This window comes from Clupea harengus, chromosome 3, assembly GCF_900700415.2.
Source record: "Clupea harengus chromosome 3, Ch_v2.0.2, whole genome shotgun sequence".
In the NCBI taxonomy this organism is placed as follows: Eukaryota; Metazoa; Chordata; class Actinopteri; order Clupeiformes; family Clupeidae; genus Clupea; species Clupea harengus.
The window spans coordinates 9,527,276-9,546,921 of record NC_045154.1 but is presented as its reverse complement, the minus strand read 5'-3'; the positions used below and the strand labels follow the sequence as shown (position 1 = coordinate 9,546,921).

Genomic DNA, 19,646 nt, shown 5'->3' with positions numbered 1-19,646 from the left:
ATACTTTGTATTGTATTCAAACATACTCTTGTCTAAAACTAATAATCCTTCATTTTATATTTCATGCATGTTTTTACAAACTTTGTAAATAAATGCCTAGTACAGTTATGCAATGAAGTGGTTGCTTATATATACATTTACATTTCACAAAAACTCCAATTTAACACAAGAATATATCTGTTATAAAGTCACAGTCATCTTCATATTCACTAGAAAGGTCTCAAAGCTGCAGAATATAACTTACAGGTAGCTACTGTTGCACACCCTATTAGTGTATTAGCCACTACATCCACAAACTATAATTCCTTAAATTTGCACTCAGAATTAGATATACAACAAACCTTTTAGTCTATTGTTGCCAGAAACATAATCATTAATATAATCATAATCATTAAAATCACACTTTTCTTAGACCTGAAAATGTCTTGTTATTTCTCATAATTTTCTCACTTTCTGCAGCAGTCATATTACGCACCAATATGTGGTACATCTAGTTATAGCCTAGCTAGTGTGCTCTTTCCCCCTTTTATGAGATGAAGCAGCCAACTTTCTACTGAAAACAATAGTACTACTGAAAACAATAGTATACAATAATAACAATGCACAACACATAGACAATAGACTACTGAAAACAATAGTATACAATAATAACAATGCACAACACATGTAATAATGGCCTTCGTCCTACGACGAGGCCATCAATGCTCAATTAGCCTAGTTCAACCAAAGAACATTTAAAAAACGTTCTTTACTGCACAAATAGGCGTGGTGGAGTTCAATTCCCCACACCGAAACCTCTTGTGATTCTGATTTCTACATCAATCTGATTTCAGACAGGAATCTGAAACTACTGTAGTGGTCAGGGAAATTAGATCTGGTAATGTTCTTCTCACATACCAACTCAACCACAAAACTACAATATGACAGTCATACAATTGTAAGCGTTGATATATTATCTGTGTGAGGTCTGTAGATCAAACATAAGCAGTTTCCCATTAAAAGTTAGTTTCTGGTCCACCCTGAAACTACAGCATGTACAGAGAAGGCTAAAAACTTCTCATGAGTCCAGTGACTCATAAAATGTTACAGAGGTTAGATGTATCTCCCACACACAGACACACACACACACACACACACACACACACACACACACACACACACACACACACACACACACACACACACACACACACACACACACACACACACACACACTCTCTCTCTCTCTCTCTCTCTCTCTCTCTCTCACACACTCACTCGCTCAGAGACACACATATAAATACATGAACACAATAAGATACCTGTATCTCATCATTAACATTCCTTTAAGTGCTTCTGTCATGGTCAGATTGTTGTAAGCCATTCCATACATTCTTTAAGAGAGTAATCAGGTCAAGGGCAGGGAGTTCCCATGAAGGTACGGTTATTTTTGTCATGTTTCCGTCATCAATATCACTGACTCATCATCACAGTCAGACACCTACAGTAACAGTCAGAGTCATTTCTCAGACTGTGTAAACATCTATGCCTTGAGAGGTAGTCTTGTGCAGACTGAGGTCTGGGCTCCCATATAGCCCTGTCACTACTATACAATGTGAATATAAAAAGCAATGCCATGCCTCTCTTCTTTGTCTTAGGAATTCGTTTTTTTATCACTTGAGAAGTTTCTGGTGTGTTCCTGAAAAGTATTTATTTAACGCCATTACAATCAGTCAATCTATACAGTGGTAGAAAACTAAAAAAAATCCACCCAAAGGATCCATTTTTTTTCTCTGAAAGTGTTTTTGCTACAAAGCATGCTCAATGAATCCATTTATTGCCAAAAATCACTTTATTTACTATGACCCACAGTGTAGCCACAAACAGAAGTGTTGACAACTGCAACAAGTCAGCTCATACCACTATGCTGCAACCACACATGGCGCAAACATTTTGTTATGTTGTGACTGCACCAGCAGCGGATTGTGGAGTCTGGGCCTGATCGGACATAGCTGCCACCTGGGATAGCATCCTGTACACCCTGAGTTTCCACAGCACACGCAACTCCAATATTTTGTTATTATAGTATGCTCTCCCTTTTATGTTCCAATACCATGCCATACTCTCTACCTTGTGTTGTGTCATTGTGGGAAGCTGTCTATCATGTGTTGTGTGACCATTGTCCACTATACACCTGTACTGGGGTATAATAGCACACCATGCACTGTGTGTTTCTGTAGGGGAGCATCGAGCTGCTGGAGGTGTTTGGGGTGGTCAACGAGAAGGGCAGTCAGAATCTTCTTCCCCCAGTGGTGAGGAGGGGCATTTCACCTACACAGAACCACAGTCATCATCAGTTATTGTTAATAATATATATGTTTTAGGCCTTGTACACATTCAGTCTTTGTGTGTGATGTACTGGGAGGTTGTAATGACTCTCAGACGTCAGCTATTTTATGGCAACTGTGTGTCAGAATGACCATTCTAAGTACGTTTTTCATGGACGTCTGAGATCTGAGATTCGTTTGTTCCATACGGAGCAAAGAGGCCCAAACTTTCCATGCAGCATTGCCACTGCAGAGTGTCTCTCACTGTATGTTCTCACCGGTTACCAAGGTGCCAAAAATGAAAGGGGAGACGGCAGAGTCGTATGAAGCCTCCAGCCAAATGGGTCTGTCAGACAATTGCTGCAGTGAAATATTTTAGGGTGCCATTTTTTTGGCCTCATTGTGGGTTTTCCCCCTCCTCCTGATGAGAAAAGCAAGATGCACGTCACACAAAGAGACTGTATGCGTGAAACCTGCTTTGAGATATGAGCTGTTGTTCACACCACATCAAATGTGTATGTCTTTACTGCTGACGAGCTGTTGTTATTTATTAAAATGAAACATACTTGTTCCCCGCAGCACGACCCTCTGACTTATGATTATGTGTTGGTGGCTAACAACTTGGGTGACAGCAACAGTGAGACCTTCAGGAAACAGGTGGCTTTCGTGAATGCACTAAAGGAAAAGAAGCTGAAGATAATTGTGAGTTGTGATCTGATCGAACTAAAGGATATGCGTAGGAACTAAGGATTCAAATTGTCTAAAGTTAGAGAAGATGTATGCCACTTTATCACATGTCTGTGCTCATATCCTAGAAAATGGCAGGTGTTGTAGGTGATGACAAAGTGTTCTATGGGATTAAAGCAGACAATACGATCTTTAAGAAGTACAGAAAACTATTGAAGTTATCTGACGCCTGTAACTGGAGTTATGAACAGCAGGGGAATGTCCCACTTTCCACAAGGTATTTCATTCACCCACACCTACACACTCACACACACACACACACACACACACACACACACACACACACACACACACACACACACACACACACACACACACACAAAATCACATACATATACAGTACATGCACATACATAAATGATTGTGCACACAGACATTGCATAATCACACATACTTAAAGACAATTGGTTATTCACAGGCATTACTCCCATAATTCATTTTGTGACTTCATACTATGCTGATATGAACTAAAATGTCTGGTGGCAGAAATGTTTTACTCCCTTTAAAGCATCAGTAAGGAGTTTTGGTCAACATTCATTTGAAGATAATACCAGTACTAGTTGCTTCAAAAACATGATTCAGAAAGTGACTAATTGTTGTATAGGGCCTCTTTAAGCGTCCATATGCATTTTGGACTTTGTTTTTTTTCTTTTCCAGGATAAGGATTGTGAACTACATCCTGAACAATACCTATATTAGTGACCCAAGAGGTGAGGAGTGGTATATTACTTATATCCCACACTTGTAATAAATACTCAGTACAAATCAGTGCTCCAATTAAATAGTCTGTAGTGCCGGAATGTGACAGCTCCCTCCCTCCCTCCCTCTCTTTCGCTCGCTCTCTCTCTCTCTCTCTCTCTCAGAATACTTGCAAGACCTGATCAAGAAGAATGTATTTGAGGCTGAGTTCTGCTTGCATGAGGTGAACAAATATGAGGAAGTGACATCGCATGGACAGTTTTAGAACAGCATGGGTTGAGAAGGCTGTGTAGTGATTGGGGAGTTCAAATGAGTAAAGAGATAAGGTCATGTCGACAAAACAACACTTAACACAAACAAAGCAATCTCTTTCATATCCCTCAACTGTTTTCATAGCAATTACCCAGCATAGGGTGTCATACCTTCTTGGTCACACCCTTTAGTTTAAAATAGGTCTGAATAGGGCTATTAATGCCTTCCAGTGAAACTGGGCATGGATTACCCATATCAAAATATCATCTTTATATCAGCAAACAACCCTCTGTCCACTGTCAGGTAGATACACTGGTAGCTATGATGTCACCTACATGCACACTCTCATACACACATACACACTATCATACACACACACACACATACACACACACAGAAGCATGCACACATACACATACACAGAAGCATATTTAATTGTATGTGTGTGAGTTTGCAAATTCACATACACACACACACATGCAATCATGTATATAGACACACCCACACACCTACATTACAGACACACATGCACACTCCTCAACAAACTCACAAAATTCACTCACCATTTGGGCTTTGCAGAAAAAGGAGCAGAAGGCTCTGATAAAAAGCTGGGCACGATGGACTGCTTGTTTCCAAGGGCAACCAATTACCAATGTCAGGTTAGATGCACAAACACACACACACACTCACACACACATTACAAGTGTGACAAATGTATGCATATTTTCCATGGTTTTGTAGCAATTGTTATATGTATGTGTACATGAGTATATCATATCATAGTATATAATATATATAGTTTATAATCCAAGTATATGTATGTGAATAACATGCTTATACTGTCTAAAGCTGTGCATATCGTATGAGTATGCATTTGTCTGTGTCTGCATCTGTCTGTATCTGTGTGTGTTGACCTAAACAGGGAAATGCTTAAGTATCTTTGTTATCAAACAGGAACTACTTTGGTGAGAAGGTGGCTCTGTATTACCTGTGGCTGGGTTGGTATACCTTTCTGCTGATACCTGCAGCTATCCTTGGGATTATTGTGTTCCTCTATGGAGTGGCCTTCTACCAGAGCAGCCCCTTAATGTAAGTCAATTTACACACACGCACACACACACACACACACACGCACACACACACACACACACACACACACACACACACACACACACACACACACACACACACACACACACACACACACACACATACACACACACACATACAGAAAGAGAGAGAGAGAGAAAGAGAGGCTAACAGTGTTTATATACATGTTTTTATTCAGTCAGATTAATTTATATGGAAAAACTAATTTAATATATGAATTCATTTAATTTTTCTATTTTCTATTTTCTGTTTCCCATTTCCGTCTTTATTTGTCTGGCAGAAAGGAGGTGTGTGAATCCAAAATAGTCATGTGCCCACTGTGTGACAAGACGTGCAAAGTGTGGAAGCTTTCAGACACATGTACCTATGCAAAGGTAACACCCATACATGCAGGAAGCACCACTGTCCTGACCGAGTATTTACACACACATTGTAAATTGCCTACTGGTACTAACCTTTAATCCAGTCATAAGTCTATTACCACTGTGTATTCTGATACCTATAAAATGTTAAATGTAGTAGTAGTATTGTACATTTTTGACTAATGTGAGATTCTGAACACAAACTGTAAATCAGGTCACCTCTCTGGTTTGTGTTCTGTAGATGAATCTTCTCTTTGATAACGAGGGTACAGTGGCATTCGCCATGTTCATGGCTGTGTGGGGTAAGCTTAGAAACACACCCACACACACACACTCACAAACACAAACATACAAACACACATTATATACTTTATATACAGTGGCATTGAATCATGGGTGTATGGGTATGGGTTAAGCTTAGAAACACACCCACAAACATAAAGCATACACACACACATTATATACTTTATTTGATTCCACATTACACGTCAAGTTTCATCAAGAATCACATTTTCTGAATAGCCCAACATGCCCAAGCAGTTCAGCATATCATTATGGTTGTTACAGATCAAGTGTAAATGAAGTTCATCTTTGCCAAATGAACACGCTTCCTATAACTACAGTAACAGTAACTTTGCCAGGCCATTTCTTTTATGTAGCCTGCCAATGTGAAATCCATGTACCCACCAGCTTGTTTGCATTTGCCTAAGCTGCCAAAAAGGAGAATAATTAGTAATACATTCTCAGCGACAGTAATTATTCTTCCAAAAACAAGTCAAAGGCATATGATATTTGAAGTACTTATGCTTGATCTGTCTCCAACATCCCTGCAGCCACAGTTTTCCTGGAGTTCTGGAAGAGACACAGAGCCGCTTACGTGTGTGAATGGAAGGTGTTTGACTGGTCAGAGGAAGTGGTACAGTTCAGTTCATTCATTACTGTAACATGGCATTTGAATTGCATTGCAAGTTCCTAGCGTTGACCTAGTTCTTGAAAATGGTTACTGATACTGATTGATTGTGATCCATGTGAAACTTATATTGCGTGTGTATATCCTTGTGTGTGTGTGTGTGCGTGCGTGCATGTGTGAAACCAGGAGGAACTGATTCTGGAGATTGTAAACAACCCTGAGTGTGAACCCAAGCAGTACAAACACTCCTACCTGCGTAGTGTCCTAGTAATGGTGTTTGTCACCCTTATGGTGAGAAGTAAATAAGATACACCTAAACAAAGACACACATACATATACTCAGACGTTTTTCTCTCTCTTTCTCTCTCGCACTCACATAAACACACACCACACACACACACACACACACACACACACACACACACACACACACACACTCATACTGCCACAAAATACCCACACATAAACTTGTGTCAGAGATAAACTGAGATGTGTGTATGTTTAGTGGTCTCTCTGTGTGTGTGTGTGTGTGTGTGTGTGTGTGTGTGTGTGTGTGTGTGTGTGTGTGTGTGTGTCCAGATGGTGCTGATCATTGGTCTGGCCCATGCCCTGGTTGTGTTCAGAGTGATAGCTGCAGTTCAGCTGACAGAGTACCTGGGCGATAACGCCAGCATTGCAGCTCTCATGATGGGAGCCGTACTACACTACTTCACCATCACCATCATGACACGGGTACAGCTCACCCCTACCTTCTGTGTGTGTGTGTGTGTCAGTTTGCTATTGCTCTACGCATGCTGCAGAGAAATTCACTTAATAATTGAATCTGTTGGCAGGTCAACCGGTTAGTGGCCATCAAGCTGTGTGACATTGGTTGGTATCTCATTTCTGGCTTCTTCTTTGCCTTCTTGAGTTAGATTTTCTTGGATTAATTTAATTCAATTTCACCAAAGAAATCTTTGTATGTAACACCTATTAACAATGAGCATGACCGATATGAACTCAATAGAATCCCTGGCCTTGACTCTTGAAAGCGAGGGCATTTTAGACAAACGTTGAACTATGCCCCCTAGAGGTCACTTGCCACCTCACTCAGTAGTGCTTAAAGTGTAAGTATACCCCCAGCTCTGAGCTGAACTCCACCCACTGCATCATTTTAAAATGCTAAAGAGTGGGCAAGGGCAAGGGCATTGGTGTATTTCATCACAGTACAGTCATATTGTTTAGTTTACAGCTAAAAAAAACACATTTAAGTGTATACCTACACTTTAGTTATTGAATGTCAGCTAAGAGATGCTGGATGTAAATATAATGTATTTATTAGTTTACCTAAACAGCCATCATACGCTTAGAAAATGAACTTGACCTGTTTTGTAATCTAGTTCCTCCGTGTTCTCTATCTCTATCCTGATTTTGTCTCTTGTTCCCTGGCAGAGCGGGTACGTACTCATGCTGGCAGGGAAAGCAGCTTCACAGTGAAGATGTTCACCTTCCAGTTCTTCACCCTCTTCTCCTCCCTCATTTACACGGCCTTCTTCCTGGGCAGGTAAGCTCTCACCCCTAACACCTTACACAGGTACGGCCACCTCTGGTACTGTGATGATGGACACTGAAGTGACAGAATATACTTTCATTCCCCCCTCAGGATAAATGGCCATCCGGGAGCCTACGTTAGGATAGAGGGTAAATGGAGGCTGGAGGAGGTGAGTGTGGAGCTCAGATGCTTTGGTTCACGCTGGGGACCCAGTGACAGCTGTTCTCAGTAGAGGCTTGCAGCCCACTAATTATAGGGCAAAGATTTCCATTTCCATCCTTTCTCTTGTGTCATATGGTTGTGATTATGGTATTTGGCAGATGTTTTTGTCCAAAGAGACTGTCAAAGCAAATTTAAAAAGAATAGAATAATACAGAAAGTGTATAACAATATTGAATATTAGATTATAATAATCATCAAATAATATCGATGTCTCTCTCTATGCCAGTGTCACCCAGGAGGCTGTCTGACTGACCTGTTTATTCAGATGGCCATCATCATGATCCTGAAGCAGAGCATCAACAATGTGTTTGAGTTTGCTGGGCCGTAAGTACCCCTCAGCATGCAATGGGACTTTATCAGCAGCCCTCACTGGTTTGCAGTCAATTTATTATTTTATCAAACTTGCTTCAACAGAAGAACTCGTTCAGCAATGAGATGAGGTTTTGCATTAAAAGTAATGATACTCTCCCTACTCTCTCTCTCTCTCTTTCTCTCTCTCTATCCCTCTGTCTCTCCCTCTCTCTCTCTCTCTCTCTCTCTCTCTCTCTCTCTCTCTCTCTCTCTCTCTCTCTCTCTCTTCCTCTATTCAGCTGGTTCACTCGCTGGTTCAAGCGGAGGAAGTTGCAACGGCAGAAGTGGAAGTGTGCAAACTGCTATATTAAGGAAAACCAGGAGTCCAAGCCGGGTATAGAGCTTTGTGACAACTGCAAGCTGCAGGACGTGCAACGCAACTACCAGCTCAACAAAGTGGACTCCTTCAGCCTCTTCAATGAGTTCCTGGAGATGGGTACGGTGTCACAGGGGAAATGGATAATGTATCAGAGGGATTGATGGGTACTGTATTATATGTGGACAATATAGGGCTATATCAATAACGGGGAGACCAATGAAGTTTGATATTAACAGAGACATATTTGGATTTGACTGATTAACATGCACTCCACTCTCTTCCCCCTCCTGTTCTCTCCTCAGTAATCCAGTTCAGCTTCACCACCATCTTTGTGGCAGCCTTCCCTCTGGCTCCTTTCCTCGCGCTTCTTAACAACATCATCGAGATCCGGCTGGACGCCATCAAGATGGTGAGCCTGGAGCGCCGCCTAGTGCCAGAGAAGACTAACAACATCGGTGAGCACTGACACCCACTTAGACCACTTTTTGAGTTTTGGTGAGGATTAATTATAGTGCAGAGGAGCATGTGTGTACTATATCTATCTGGCCAGACCACGCTTCTGTCCATTCTTATTCTGTGTGTGTGTGTGTGTGTGTGTGTGTGTGTGTGTGTGTGTGTGTGTGTGTGTGTGTGTGTGTGTGTGTGTGTGATTCTTCCCTCCACAGGTGTGTGGACTGGTGTGTTGGAAGCAGTGGGAGTGTTTGCAGTCATTGCTAACGGGCTGGTGATTGGTATTTCGTCTGACTTCATCCCTCGACTGGTGTATCGGTATTACTACGGGCCGTGCTACAACTCTACTGCGCCAGACGTCAAGTGAGCTGAGAGACTCACGCGTAACGATGTGAAATGACGCGTAGATCCACTGAATATGTCACTACTTTCAGTTGTAATAGATGAATGATAATGATAAATGAGTTCATAATCGTTACACCTTCCTCTTTTTCCCACTGTCCTCACTCCCTCTCTCACTTTATTTCTTTTTAACCCTTTCTCTCTCTCTCTTTCTCTCTCTCTCTCTCTCTCTGCATCCCATTCTCTGTTTCAGCTGTATGGCTGGCTACATCAACAATACACTGTCCATAGTGCAGGTGAATGACACACGGGTCATCCATGATTTCCTTCCTAATCAGCTAATGATAGATAATGACACGAGTGTGACTCATTGCAGGTAATAATGATAATAATAATAATGACATCAATCATCATTAAATGCCAATGATTATGATAATTGACTCAGAATGATTATTCTATTTAGTACATACATACAGCATGTCCTTTTATACTCCTTTACAATTATTCCTTTGCCCCTTGTTATCAGTGCTTTTTAACTGTTGATCAAGAACAGGGGATGTCTGCTTTTTAAAAAGATGGCTCTGTTGAAACAGATTTTTGATGCATTGACAGTGAAGGAAAGCGTCATCAGGCACATTGAAGCACATTCATCAGGTTGTGACTGAATTGTGACACCATCAAAGAGGTGTGGGGGTTTATACTGGCTAGAAGTGTCAGTTGCAGGCCCTTAAAAAGCCTTCAGTTTTCAAAGCAAACGTATATTAAAATCGAACAGAGGTGGGAGTAAACACCAGTGAGCACTCATAGGGTACAGATCTTGTGCCACACTGCTGTCCTGACACTTTATGTTGTCTCTCCACAGCTACAAAGACTACCGCAGCAGTGAGGACTACAGCCTAACCCCACAGTTTTGGCTCATCTTAGCTACGAGACTGGCCTTTGTCATACTGTTTGAGGTGTGTTCTCCTCAATCCAGCGTCAATGTCCTGTGATTAATATCGTTACACAATATTTGGAGATTAATTATCAAAAGACAAATGTCAAAGAGCCAATTCTTCCTTGTGAATTTATTATCTCTCTGCCTTCCCCTCTTCCCTACAGCATGTAGTGGTGATTTCTATGTTCATTGCTGCCTGGTTTGTTCCAAGTTCATCGCTTCAGGTGAAAAACATCAGACTCGAGGAAAGGCTGAAGAGACTGAAGGAAGAGTTCACTTGTGAGACGAATTGTAATGGCTTTGTTGATTGTTAGTCAGCCCCACATAAGTCATTCATCTTCTAAGAGGGTTGTAAATGATCGGTGAAATGGTCTGAATTTAGCCGTTTTCCTGAGATGGCAGTTTTTAGTTTTTTTTTAAGGCAAAGTTTCAAGTATGTCTTGTCTCTGTGAGGAGCTTACAGCCAACACCTGTGCCCCATTTCTACTTCAGTACTATAGCTGACTTGTAGTGTGGTGGACTTCAATTTTCTTTACTGCCCAGTGTTAAAGCTGTAGCTATATTCCTAAAATAGTTTTTATTTTTCATGATAAATATTGATGCACAAGGACACCTGTGATCTTGATTATTTCATGCAGACTGTCATGCTTAGAGTCCATTCAGTAAACATTTTGGGTTTACCTTCACTTGTACCATATTCCCACACGACTCTGACATGTGTCTTGTCCTCAATGAACTTTTGAACTCCTGGTGTCTTGACAAGCGAATAAGTCTGTTATGTCCATACTCAAGAAAACTGAAGAAGAAAATGAAGTGGCAGCACTAAATCAAATGACAGGGAGGTAGATACAACTCAAGGCAAAATACCTAACCTATCCTACTTTTACTAACAGGGCTGGAATCAGGACCTGAAGGAAGTGATTAAAGAAAAGAAAAGATAACTGAGAATTGGACAATATCAGCTCACCCATTGTGACAATTTGAGTTATCTGCCTGGTCAGGTCAGCCTGGTCTGAAGCTACACCTCGGCTGCAATGTTTTGAGGAACAGTTTAACTGTTCAACAACCCGACCTCTGTGAACCCCTCTGTACTGCAACTGTTTTATCTGTTTAATAATGATTCAGCATCACTGTAACATTGTAATGAAGTTTTAATGAACACTGCCCTTCACCGGGGATTTATACAATGACACTGTTTTATATTGTAAATAGTTGTTTATAGGCTTTATAGGCTTTGCACATGATGCAATGTGTTGTGTGTGCAATATGTTGCAAATAGCCTATTGATACCATTTCGGGGAAATTAAAGAATTACAGCACTTTTAGTACAAATTAAACTTTTGAAATGTAACCGTTTCTTTATTTGCGGTGTCCTGTTCTTTACTTGTGGTGTCCTGTTCTTTACTTGTGGTGGCGTTCCCCCCACCCATGGTTTCGCTTTCAAACAGGTGAGACATATCACGTGAACAAGGCTGACGAAGTTACTCCACACTCGGAGCTTAGGATGTGCGCTTTCCGCAGTGCAAGCAATCAACAATTCACGTCCACACAATTGAAGACACTTGAATTGAAGGATTGGCTGAATTAGAAATTTGACATGAGGACTAAAGAGATCGTAGCACATTTGCTCTGGACTTGTGTGATCTGGGACGCAATATCGGTCACAGCAGGTAAGATTTCAACTGAAGTTTGGTATGTCTGAGCATACAGGTTGTCTGTCAGCAAACGGGGAATGTCGATACTTCATAAAAATGTAAGTGTATTTTGTTATGACCTAGTTTTAACAGCCAAAATAAAACCTCCAGTCTCTTATGGTACGTGGCACGTAGCCTAATTTTAAAGGCTATTTGTCGGAACTGTCTAAATCGTCAGGACAGTATGAAGTTATTTTGTATTTACATGTGTGAATTCATATTTGATTATAATAGTTTAAAATTTGGAAAGGGCATTTATACATATAATACTGTCCCATATGTGACGCTTGTAGGTCACCTAAGATGACTGATGTGCTAATGTAGTACTCTTGGGCTGGCAGACATTGCACTTCGGACCCGGATATACGTGCTGGCTAATGACTGACTTAAGGAGATCTAGTGCCGTGTAAAGCGACTGCGTTTGCCGTGACTGTGTTTTCTACTGATGGTGTTTAGGCCTTCGTTACTGAATAACGCTAATGTGTGGATTCAGGGCTTTCTCCCATTACCGATGCTGAATAAGACATTATTGTGAAAATGATTGTGTATGCTTAACCGTCTCATACATTTTTGATGTAGTTGGATTTGTGTGTGTAAATGTATCCAACATTTCTCCCATCTGTCGAGACGAAACTGTTCTTTTTCTGTTTTTCCATTTGAATTAATGCAGTTTAGGCTAATTCCTCGAGCTGGGGGAGGTTTCCCTGTTGATGCTCTTCACCTTAAATCCCTGCAGGGACAGGAGGCTCTTGCTGGTGAAGTAATTACACAAGGCAGAGCATTTTCCATTAGGGCCTGGACAGCAGTGAACTGGTCAGGCAGAGGTCCACTGCCATTAGTATACACATGAACCCTGTCCTCATGCTGGCAACATGACATTGAGCCGGGTCCTGGAGACCTTTTTATGTACCGTAAACATGTCTTTAATTTAGAAGTGGATTTGAGGGACAACACAAGGTGATGCAGTTCTCTCTTGTAAGCCCTATCTTAGTCTTAGTCTTATAGTTAGTGTTCTATAGTGCTCTATGCCCCTGTAGATGTACTTGTTGTTAGACTTTGGACTTCCCTTCATATAAAAATAATATGAATAGCCATTGTCTGAGCACAAAAGCTCTGTTGTGTCATAATTCCACTCTCTACTTGCTACTTCAGTGCTGATTTTTGGAATGCAATAACTATCTCTAAATGGTAGAGCTGCACAATTCCACTGAACTTCTAAATGTTATCTTTTTGGAAATCAACCCTTGCTTTTCCATATTGACTTTGTCACATGACACCAAAACCAGGGTCCTGTTTTCTCTAATGTGCCCTTATGCAAAGGGAACGTTCTAGGGCAAACACACACACACACACACACTCACCTTCACACTCCATTAACGCTGCCTACGCCAGCATCGTCCTCCAGTGCCTAGCACCGGGACCCTCAGGCTCCTCCCTACTCTAACCAATAACAAAACTCTGCTGTCAGGCACAGGGTCAGCAGTACCAAGGAAATGCCTCCATGCAAAACAGTGTCTGAAAAGCATTAGAGGTTAAATGTGGCTTTGTTGTTCCCACTAGCCGCCCAGGCTATGCACTGTGCAGCAACCCAGCAAAAATGTAAGAAAAGCTCTCACAGAATGGCACTGCCAACTATATCAACAAAAGACACCAGTTAGCAAGCTATCAAGGTTTTGTCAGTGTCAGTTTTTTGTATGCACTTTAGGTTGTTAGCTTGCTAGTTTTAGACCAAAACTACGTACTGCTGCTTTAACAAATGTTGACGATGTTGGCATAGTTATGAAGTTGGTCATCATCTCTGGAGACAAAACACAAAACTCAAAACACCAATGGAAGCATATTGTGTTGGTCAGATTTGTCCCCAGAATTTGAAACAGCCTTCCGCATACCATATTAAACTAAAGGATTTCACAAGAATTCAATGAATCATTCTGTTAACAGAATACAAAAAACTAATTCTGTGACTACAGCAGGACAGGGTCGTTTGTATTCCCTCCCTTCCCCCCCAAACAGAGGGCACGACAGATGTAGCTGTGAATGTGGGTTATCTGACTTCATGAACATTGAATCTCCATCCTTTTTAAATAGCAACATATTGTGCTGTCACAAGCACTTAATAAACACCAGTAATGATCTGGCCAGGAGTTAAACAAGAGGCATGTGTAAAAGTTTATGTCAAAGTCTGAGGATACAGGTGTATATTTTAAGAGAATTAAGTATGCAACAAGTTATTTCATTTATGTAACATTCAATGCCACTCATCATTCTAGTTGGAACGGTTTGTGAGTAGATCTCTGTGCTATTATGGCAAGCAGCATTTTAAGACGCAGCACAAGTAGAGTGGACACACCTAAGCCATATAAGTTACACCTCTGATTATGTCCTCACTATGACTTCTGAAAGCAGTATAAATGCTAAATGCAGAGACATACATCAGATGTTAAGGAGCGTTTTTAAAGCACATTTCTGAGTTTCATTAATTAGTTTGGAAAGGGTGCTATCTGTCATCACTGCTAAGCTCACCTGCAAGGCTATCAGGTTTCAGCCCAGTGGGTTATACAGGGTCACCGCCTCCAGCAGCCTCAGCTTGTACTCATAAAGAAATCTTTTGTTTTTACCTCATGGACATCCTCTTACGCACACACACACACACACACACACACACACACACACACACACACACACACACACATTCTCTGTCTCCCTCCCTTTTCCCTCCCACACAAAAATGCATTCAAATACTCATGAATACACGCCTGTACTCACACACAGATGTTTGATATACCTTCCCTCACCTACCAATGCTCCGTATCTCTCTCTCTCTCTCTCTCTCCCTCTCTCTCTGTCTCTCTCAGAATCTGCCTGCTCTGAGCCACCGAAGTTTCACCCCAGCACGTCCTCTGAGATCTGGGGGACCCAGGACTCCACCGTCATCCTGAACTGCACTGTCCTGTTGGCCTGGAACAGCAGTGACCCCAGCTGTGATGCCAGGCTGCAGTGGCTCAGGGAAGGGGCACTCCTCAATGCCAGCTGCTACACCCGGAACACCACTGAATGGTGGGCACAGGAGAAATAGAAGCAGGAGTGGTAGACATGCTAGGACTATTACAGTTCATTTTTATCCTGTTTAAAGGGCACCAAACTAGCTTACTCTTACAATGAAATTGCATAATTTCACATTTAATGTTTGAATATTTCAAATGGAAAGAGTGATGCCTGAAGACCTTTATAGCACAGCAGATAGAAGAGAAAGTGTGTAACTTTGTGCCGACCTAAAAGGAAGTGATGTGATTGTATAATAACGAGGGTTATTGTGCCATGTGGCCTTCATCTACCCTAGTCCTCATGGAAACCAGACTCAGGTGACTAGCATGCTGCAGGTGAACCTGTTGAGCCCAACAGACTTTGGGGTTTACATCTGTGTTGTGAGGAACGCCTCTCTCACCTTCAGCATCCACAAGAAAGGTAAGGGAACACAAAATGTAACGTTATTTGCAAGTAAGCCAGCACAGTAATTGTTTTAGGAGTGAATTACCATGGGACCTTAAAACCAGGACATGCATAATGTGTTTGTGATCAGGACTGCTGTCAGAAATCCTGCACTTTGTAAACTTTATAAACATAGAATGTCCTTCTCTAGACCTAGCAATGCTTTGGTAATGCTTCAAATGACCAAAAAAAACCACAAAAGTCATGTCCGTTGGATGGACATTTTCTTGTGGAAAACATATACACACATCGTACACATATACATATACAAATATAAACACACACATACACACACACACACACACACACGCACACACGCACACACGCACACACGCACACACACACACACACACACACACACACACACACACACACACACACACACACACATAAACATATACACAAATCAAGTTTTGGTAATACATTTGTAATTCTGTTAGTAAACTTAATTGGAAAGCCTATGTGTTAATATGTTGAGATATTTTGCCAGATCCCGCCAGTCACACGGCTACAGTAGTGGCTGCCATCACCCTGCTGCTGCTGCTGGCCTGTGCTGCTCTGCTCTACTCCAGGTGCCACCTCAACTGCAAACTCTGGTACAAAAACACCTATGGAGACTACGAGATCAATGGTGAGGAGGCCATGAACAGAGAGTGCAATATCCTGCAGTGGTTTACTACACACAAATAAAGTTATTATCATACTTATGAAATAGAGTAGACAACCTGTGGTATATTTCTGTAGAAATTTAGATAATTAGTGTTATCAGTCATTTGCTCGATGCTCCCACATGTTGTTCAACCCATCACTATGATGTGTACGTGTACATTTAATGTGTGCTTTTCTTGTTTAAATCACAGATGGTAAAATGTATGACGCCTACATCTCTTATGTGAACGATGAGAATGACAGGAAGTTTGTGAACTTCATCTTGAAGCCCCACCTGGAGAACAAATATGGCTATAAGCTGCTTCTCAACCACACAGACATCCTACCGGGAGCAGGTCAGAACAGACACACTGGCAATCTAATATGAAAATATTATGTGACGTTAGCTACTCATATGTAAAGATGTAGTCCACATTTCTGGCAACTAATCAAATTACACCCCTCCCTTCCAAGCCAGGACTGTGTATGAACACCAGTGTTTTTGAGTGCACACTGAACAGACAGCTAGAGGACCATGAGGAGCAATTAGCTGAATTTGACCAAAAAGTGGACTGCACATCCTTATAATGCTGTTGTAAATGAGTTGTTTAGGAGTTGTGATGTGATGTGATGTGATCACAGAAAAACTGTGATTACACTGTACAAAAGATATGTAGTTAAATAAAAAAAAACAATAGCCAAAGCCTCCACGGCTGCATCAACAAGCCTGTTTTTTAATCGGCCACTAGGGGGATGTGATGTGATGTGATGTGATGTGATGTGATGTGATGTGATGTGATGTGATGTGATGTGATGTGATGTGATGTGATGTGATGTGATGTGATGTGATGTGATGTGATGTGATGTGATGTGATGTGATGTGATGTGATGTGATGTGATGTGATGTGATGTGATGTGGTGCGTGCGTGCGTGTGTGTGTGTAAATGCTTATACTCTGTGTGTGTGTCGTAGAGCCCTCTGCAGAGCTGGTGATGAGTCTGAGTCGCTGTCGCCGTCTCATTGTGGTCCTCTCTCAGTCATATCTACAGCAGGAGTGGTGCTCCAGCAACTTCAGGTGACAGATGGTGTTACTGCGTACCAGGATGTGTATGCATCTGTATATTTGAGAGAGCAAGCAAGCTCAAGTTTTACACATGAATATGTTTATGTGTACATGTGACTGTGAGAGAGAATTCTTGTCTTTTTAAACATGTGTGGGTTTTTTGTATGTGTGTGACTGTATGTGTATGTGTATGTGTATGTGCGTGTGTGTATGTGTGTGTGTGTGTGTGTGTGTGTGTGTGTGTGTGTGTGTGTGTGTTTAGGCAGGGTCTGTGGCATCTGCTGGAGCTCTCCCAGAAGCCAATCTTCATCACGCTCGAGGCTCAGCAGAAGCAGCTGGACCTGGAGGTGGCACACCAGCTCAGAGAACACCAACACCGTGAACACACACTCATCTGGGGCCCACGCTCTATGGTCAGTGTCACACACACACACACACACACACACACACACAGAGGGAGATAAGTTTAGGGAATATCAAAGCTGTTTACTCGACCCATGCTTATCTTGGGCCTGCAGAGTCTTCTGTGAGTGAGGCCTTTATACAGACACTAAGATAATTACATTTGCACCATGTCCAGTGACAGTAGATTTGTAGAGGGACAATGACTTCTGCCCTGCGGGTTACTTGTACGTAACAGCCCCTTTCTAACAACCCCTCCCAGACCCCCTCCTCTTCGTTCTGGAAGGAGCTGGCGCTGGTGATGCCCCGTAAGGTGACGTATCCCATCAGATCCTCTGGGGACCCCCAAACACTCTTCCAGGACGATAAGGACCCCATGCTCACTCTGCGACCCGATTACCTGGACTGCCGGCCGGACCCTGACCCCGCTGGAGACCTGGGTAAGAAGGGTGGGGGTGGCCTCTCACATAGAAGGTCAGAATGGAATTGATTCGACATCAGTCAGGGTCAAATCGGGGCCAGGTGTGTCTCAGAATCAGTGTGTCTCTGAGGTTTTGGTATTGACATGTATTTGATTGACACAAAATTCGTCCTGTGCTACAGGGCTCCGGCTGCCAGTGTACAAGACCCAGCTGTCTAAAGCTCCGGTGCTGCCTGTGGCCCCTGGCCTCTCCTCTGAGCGCCGGCCCTCAGACATAGATGTGTCGGACCTCGGCTTGCGGAACTACGCAGCACGCACCGACTTCTACTGCCTCGTCACACATGATGACATCTGACTGAAGAGTGGGTTACCAGCGCCATGTGAGAGACGGTCTGTCTCTGCGTGTATTCACGAGTAGTCTCTGGTGTTTCCATCAATATCTGAGAAAAGGAAAGGCATTGGAGAGTGCTGTAAGGATTGGAAATGTATTCATTATTTAAATCTTTTTTCTTTTCTTTTTAAAAACAGAAACTGATCCACGGTCTGCGGTCCTGCCCTCGCATTGACACGTCTTTCTTTCCCAGTCGCTTTCACTTCACTCCGCTCTTCTGCTTTCTTTGTGGTATACTTCAACACAAACCACGGCGCAGCTGTTTGAGGGGACTGGCCAGCCAGCATGTCACAGTATGATTTAACCATATTATGTCCTGACACAGAGAAAAAAGTTTGCACAACATTAATTCTGTAGTTCTGGCTTTTAAGGTGTTTACCCTTTGCCATATTATTGCCTCACATGTAAATATTTTATACAAATGTAAAGAGCTGAACCACTTCAGCGTATATATTTTATATCAGAACTGTTCATTGACAGATGTCCAAATTGCACTGTGAATCATACTTCTCAATGGCCTTGTAACCTAATTGTGATATAATTCTATATGTATGTATAGTAAAGACCTATTGATTGGCCCAATGATTACTTGTTTAAAAATTCAAAATTCTTGAGCTGTAACCATCCATTTCCACTCCAAAACCTTACATCATGATTGTGAGAAAAACTGTGATTACACTGTACAAAAGATGTGTAGGTAAATAAAAAAAAACAATAGCCAAAGCCTCCACGGCTGTACAAGCCAGTTTTTAATCAGCCACTAGGGGGCGTAAGAGTTAAAGGATGTGAACTTTTTTTTTTATTAAAATGAATTTTACTATGAATCATTTACTCTCATGTTATTTTTGTTGAGGTTTTTGAGAATATAACCATATATGGCACTTTTGCATCAATGTTTTTAGTTAGGTGAAATATACAAATTAGTTAAATAAGTTTTAAAGGAGAAAAGCACCCGCTTTGAGAGTAATGAGTTGGTGGTGTCTCTGTGTTTGCAAGTCTC

General features: G+C 41.8%; 2 protein-coding genes across 5 annotated transcripts in view; both read left to right on the top strand.

Moving 5' to 3' along the window:
- LOC105905114 (anoctamin-9) overlaps positions 1 to 11,853 on the top strand; it is a 12,635-nt gene extending 782 nt beyond the window's left edge. Inside the window, exons 2-23 of the mRNA XM_031562854.2 lie at positions 2,220 to 2,291; positions 2,886 to 3,008; positions 3,122 to 3,270; positions 3,711 to 3,763; positions 3,917 to 3,975; positions 4,584 to 4,663; positions 4,959 to 5,093; positions 5,395 to 5,488; positions 5,718 to 5,778; positions 6,310 to 6,392; positions 6,573 to 6,677; positions 6,966 to 7,118; positions 7,220 to 7,256; positions 7,818 to 7,929; positions 8,029 to 8,086; positions 8,366 to 8,463; positions 8,730 to 8,926; positions 9,112 to 9,264; positions 9,475 to 9,622; positions 9,855 to 9,977; positions 10,464 to 10,557; positions 10,703 to 11,853. Coding sequence (XP_031418714.1) covers positions 2,220 to 2,291; positions 2,886 to 3,008; positions 3,122 to 3,270; positions 3,711 to 3,763; positions 3,917 to 3,975; positions 4,584 to 4,663; positions 4,959 to 5,093; positions 5,395 to 5,488; positions 5,718 to 5,778; positions 6,310 to 6,392; positions 6,573 to 6,677; positions 6,966 to 7,118; positions 7,220 to 7,256; positions 7,818 to 7,929; positions 8,029 to 8,086; positions 8,366 to 8,463; positions 8,730 to 8,926; positions 9,112 to 9,264; positions 9,475 to 9,622; positions 9,855 to 9,977; positions 10,464 to 10,557; positions 10,703 to 10,852 — 2,337 coding nt within the window. The 3' untranslated portion in view covers positions 10,853 to 11,853. The remainder of the gene's footprint in view (positions 1 to 2,219; positions 2,292 to 2,885; positions 3,009 to 3,121; positions 3,271 to 3,710; positions 3,764 to 3,916; positions 3,976 to 4,583; positions 4,664 to 4,958; positions 5,094 to 5,394; positions 5,489 to 5,717; positions 5,779 to 6,309; positions 6,393 to 6,572; positions 6,678 to 6,965; positions 7,119 to 7,219; positions 7,257 to 7,817; positions 7,930 to 8,028; positions 8,087 to 8,365; positions 8,464 to 8,729; positions 8,927 to 9,111; positions 9,265 to 9,474; positions 9,623 to 9,854; positions 9,978 to 10,463; positions 10,558 to 10,702) is intronic.
- Positions 11,854 to 11,985: 132 nt separating this feature from the next.
- On the top strand, positions 11,986 to 19,470 carry sigirr (single immunoglobulin and toll-interleukin 1 receptor (TIR) domain). 4 transcript variants are annotated; one of them, XM_031564501.2, is made up of 10 exons: positions 11,986 to 12,208; positions 15,088 to 15,289; positions 15,573 to 15,697; positions 16,212 to 16,352; positions 16,582 to 16,725; positions 17,342 to 17,444; positions 17,695 to 17,845; positions 18,097 to 18,274; positions 18,438 to 18,617; positions 18,784 to 19,470. In XM_031564501.2, the coding sequence occupies exons 1-9, from the start codon at positions 12,136 to 12,138 to the stop codon at positions 18,608 to 18,610; spliced, it is 1,290 nt and encodes a 429-aa protein (XP_031420361.1). In that variant the 5' UTR covers positions 11,986 to 12,135; the 3' UTR covers positions 18,611 to 18,617; positions 18,784 to 19,470. The 4 variants fall into 4 exon arrangements, with proteins under 4 accessions (XP_031420361.1, XP_031420360.1, XP_031420359.1 ...); XM_031564500.2 differs by having other exon boundaries at positions 18,438 to 18,635; XM_031564499.2 differs by having other exon boundaries at positions 18,438 to 18,645.
- Positions 19,471 to 19,646: the final 176 nt, after the last annotated feature.

Excerpts from the sequence above, each read along its gene's own strand:
- sigirr (XM_031564501.2), top strand. The coding sequence starts at position 12,136 with ATGAGGACTAAAGAGATCGTAGCACATTTGCTCTGGACTTGTGTGATC. Across the intron at positions 16,353-16,581 it reads TGGAGACTACGAGATCAATG|ATGGTAAAATGTATGACGCC; the intron begins GTGAGGAGGCCA and ends TTTAAATCACAG. Across the intron at positions 18,275-18,437 it reads TGACCCCGCTGGAGACCTGG|GGCTCCGGCTGCCAGTGTAC; the intron begins GTAAGAAGGGTG and ends CCTGTGCTACAG.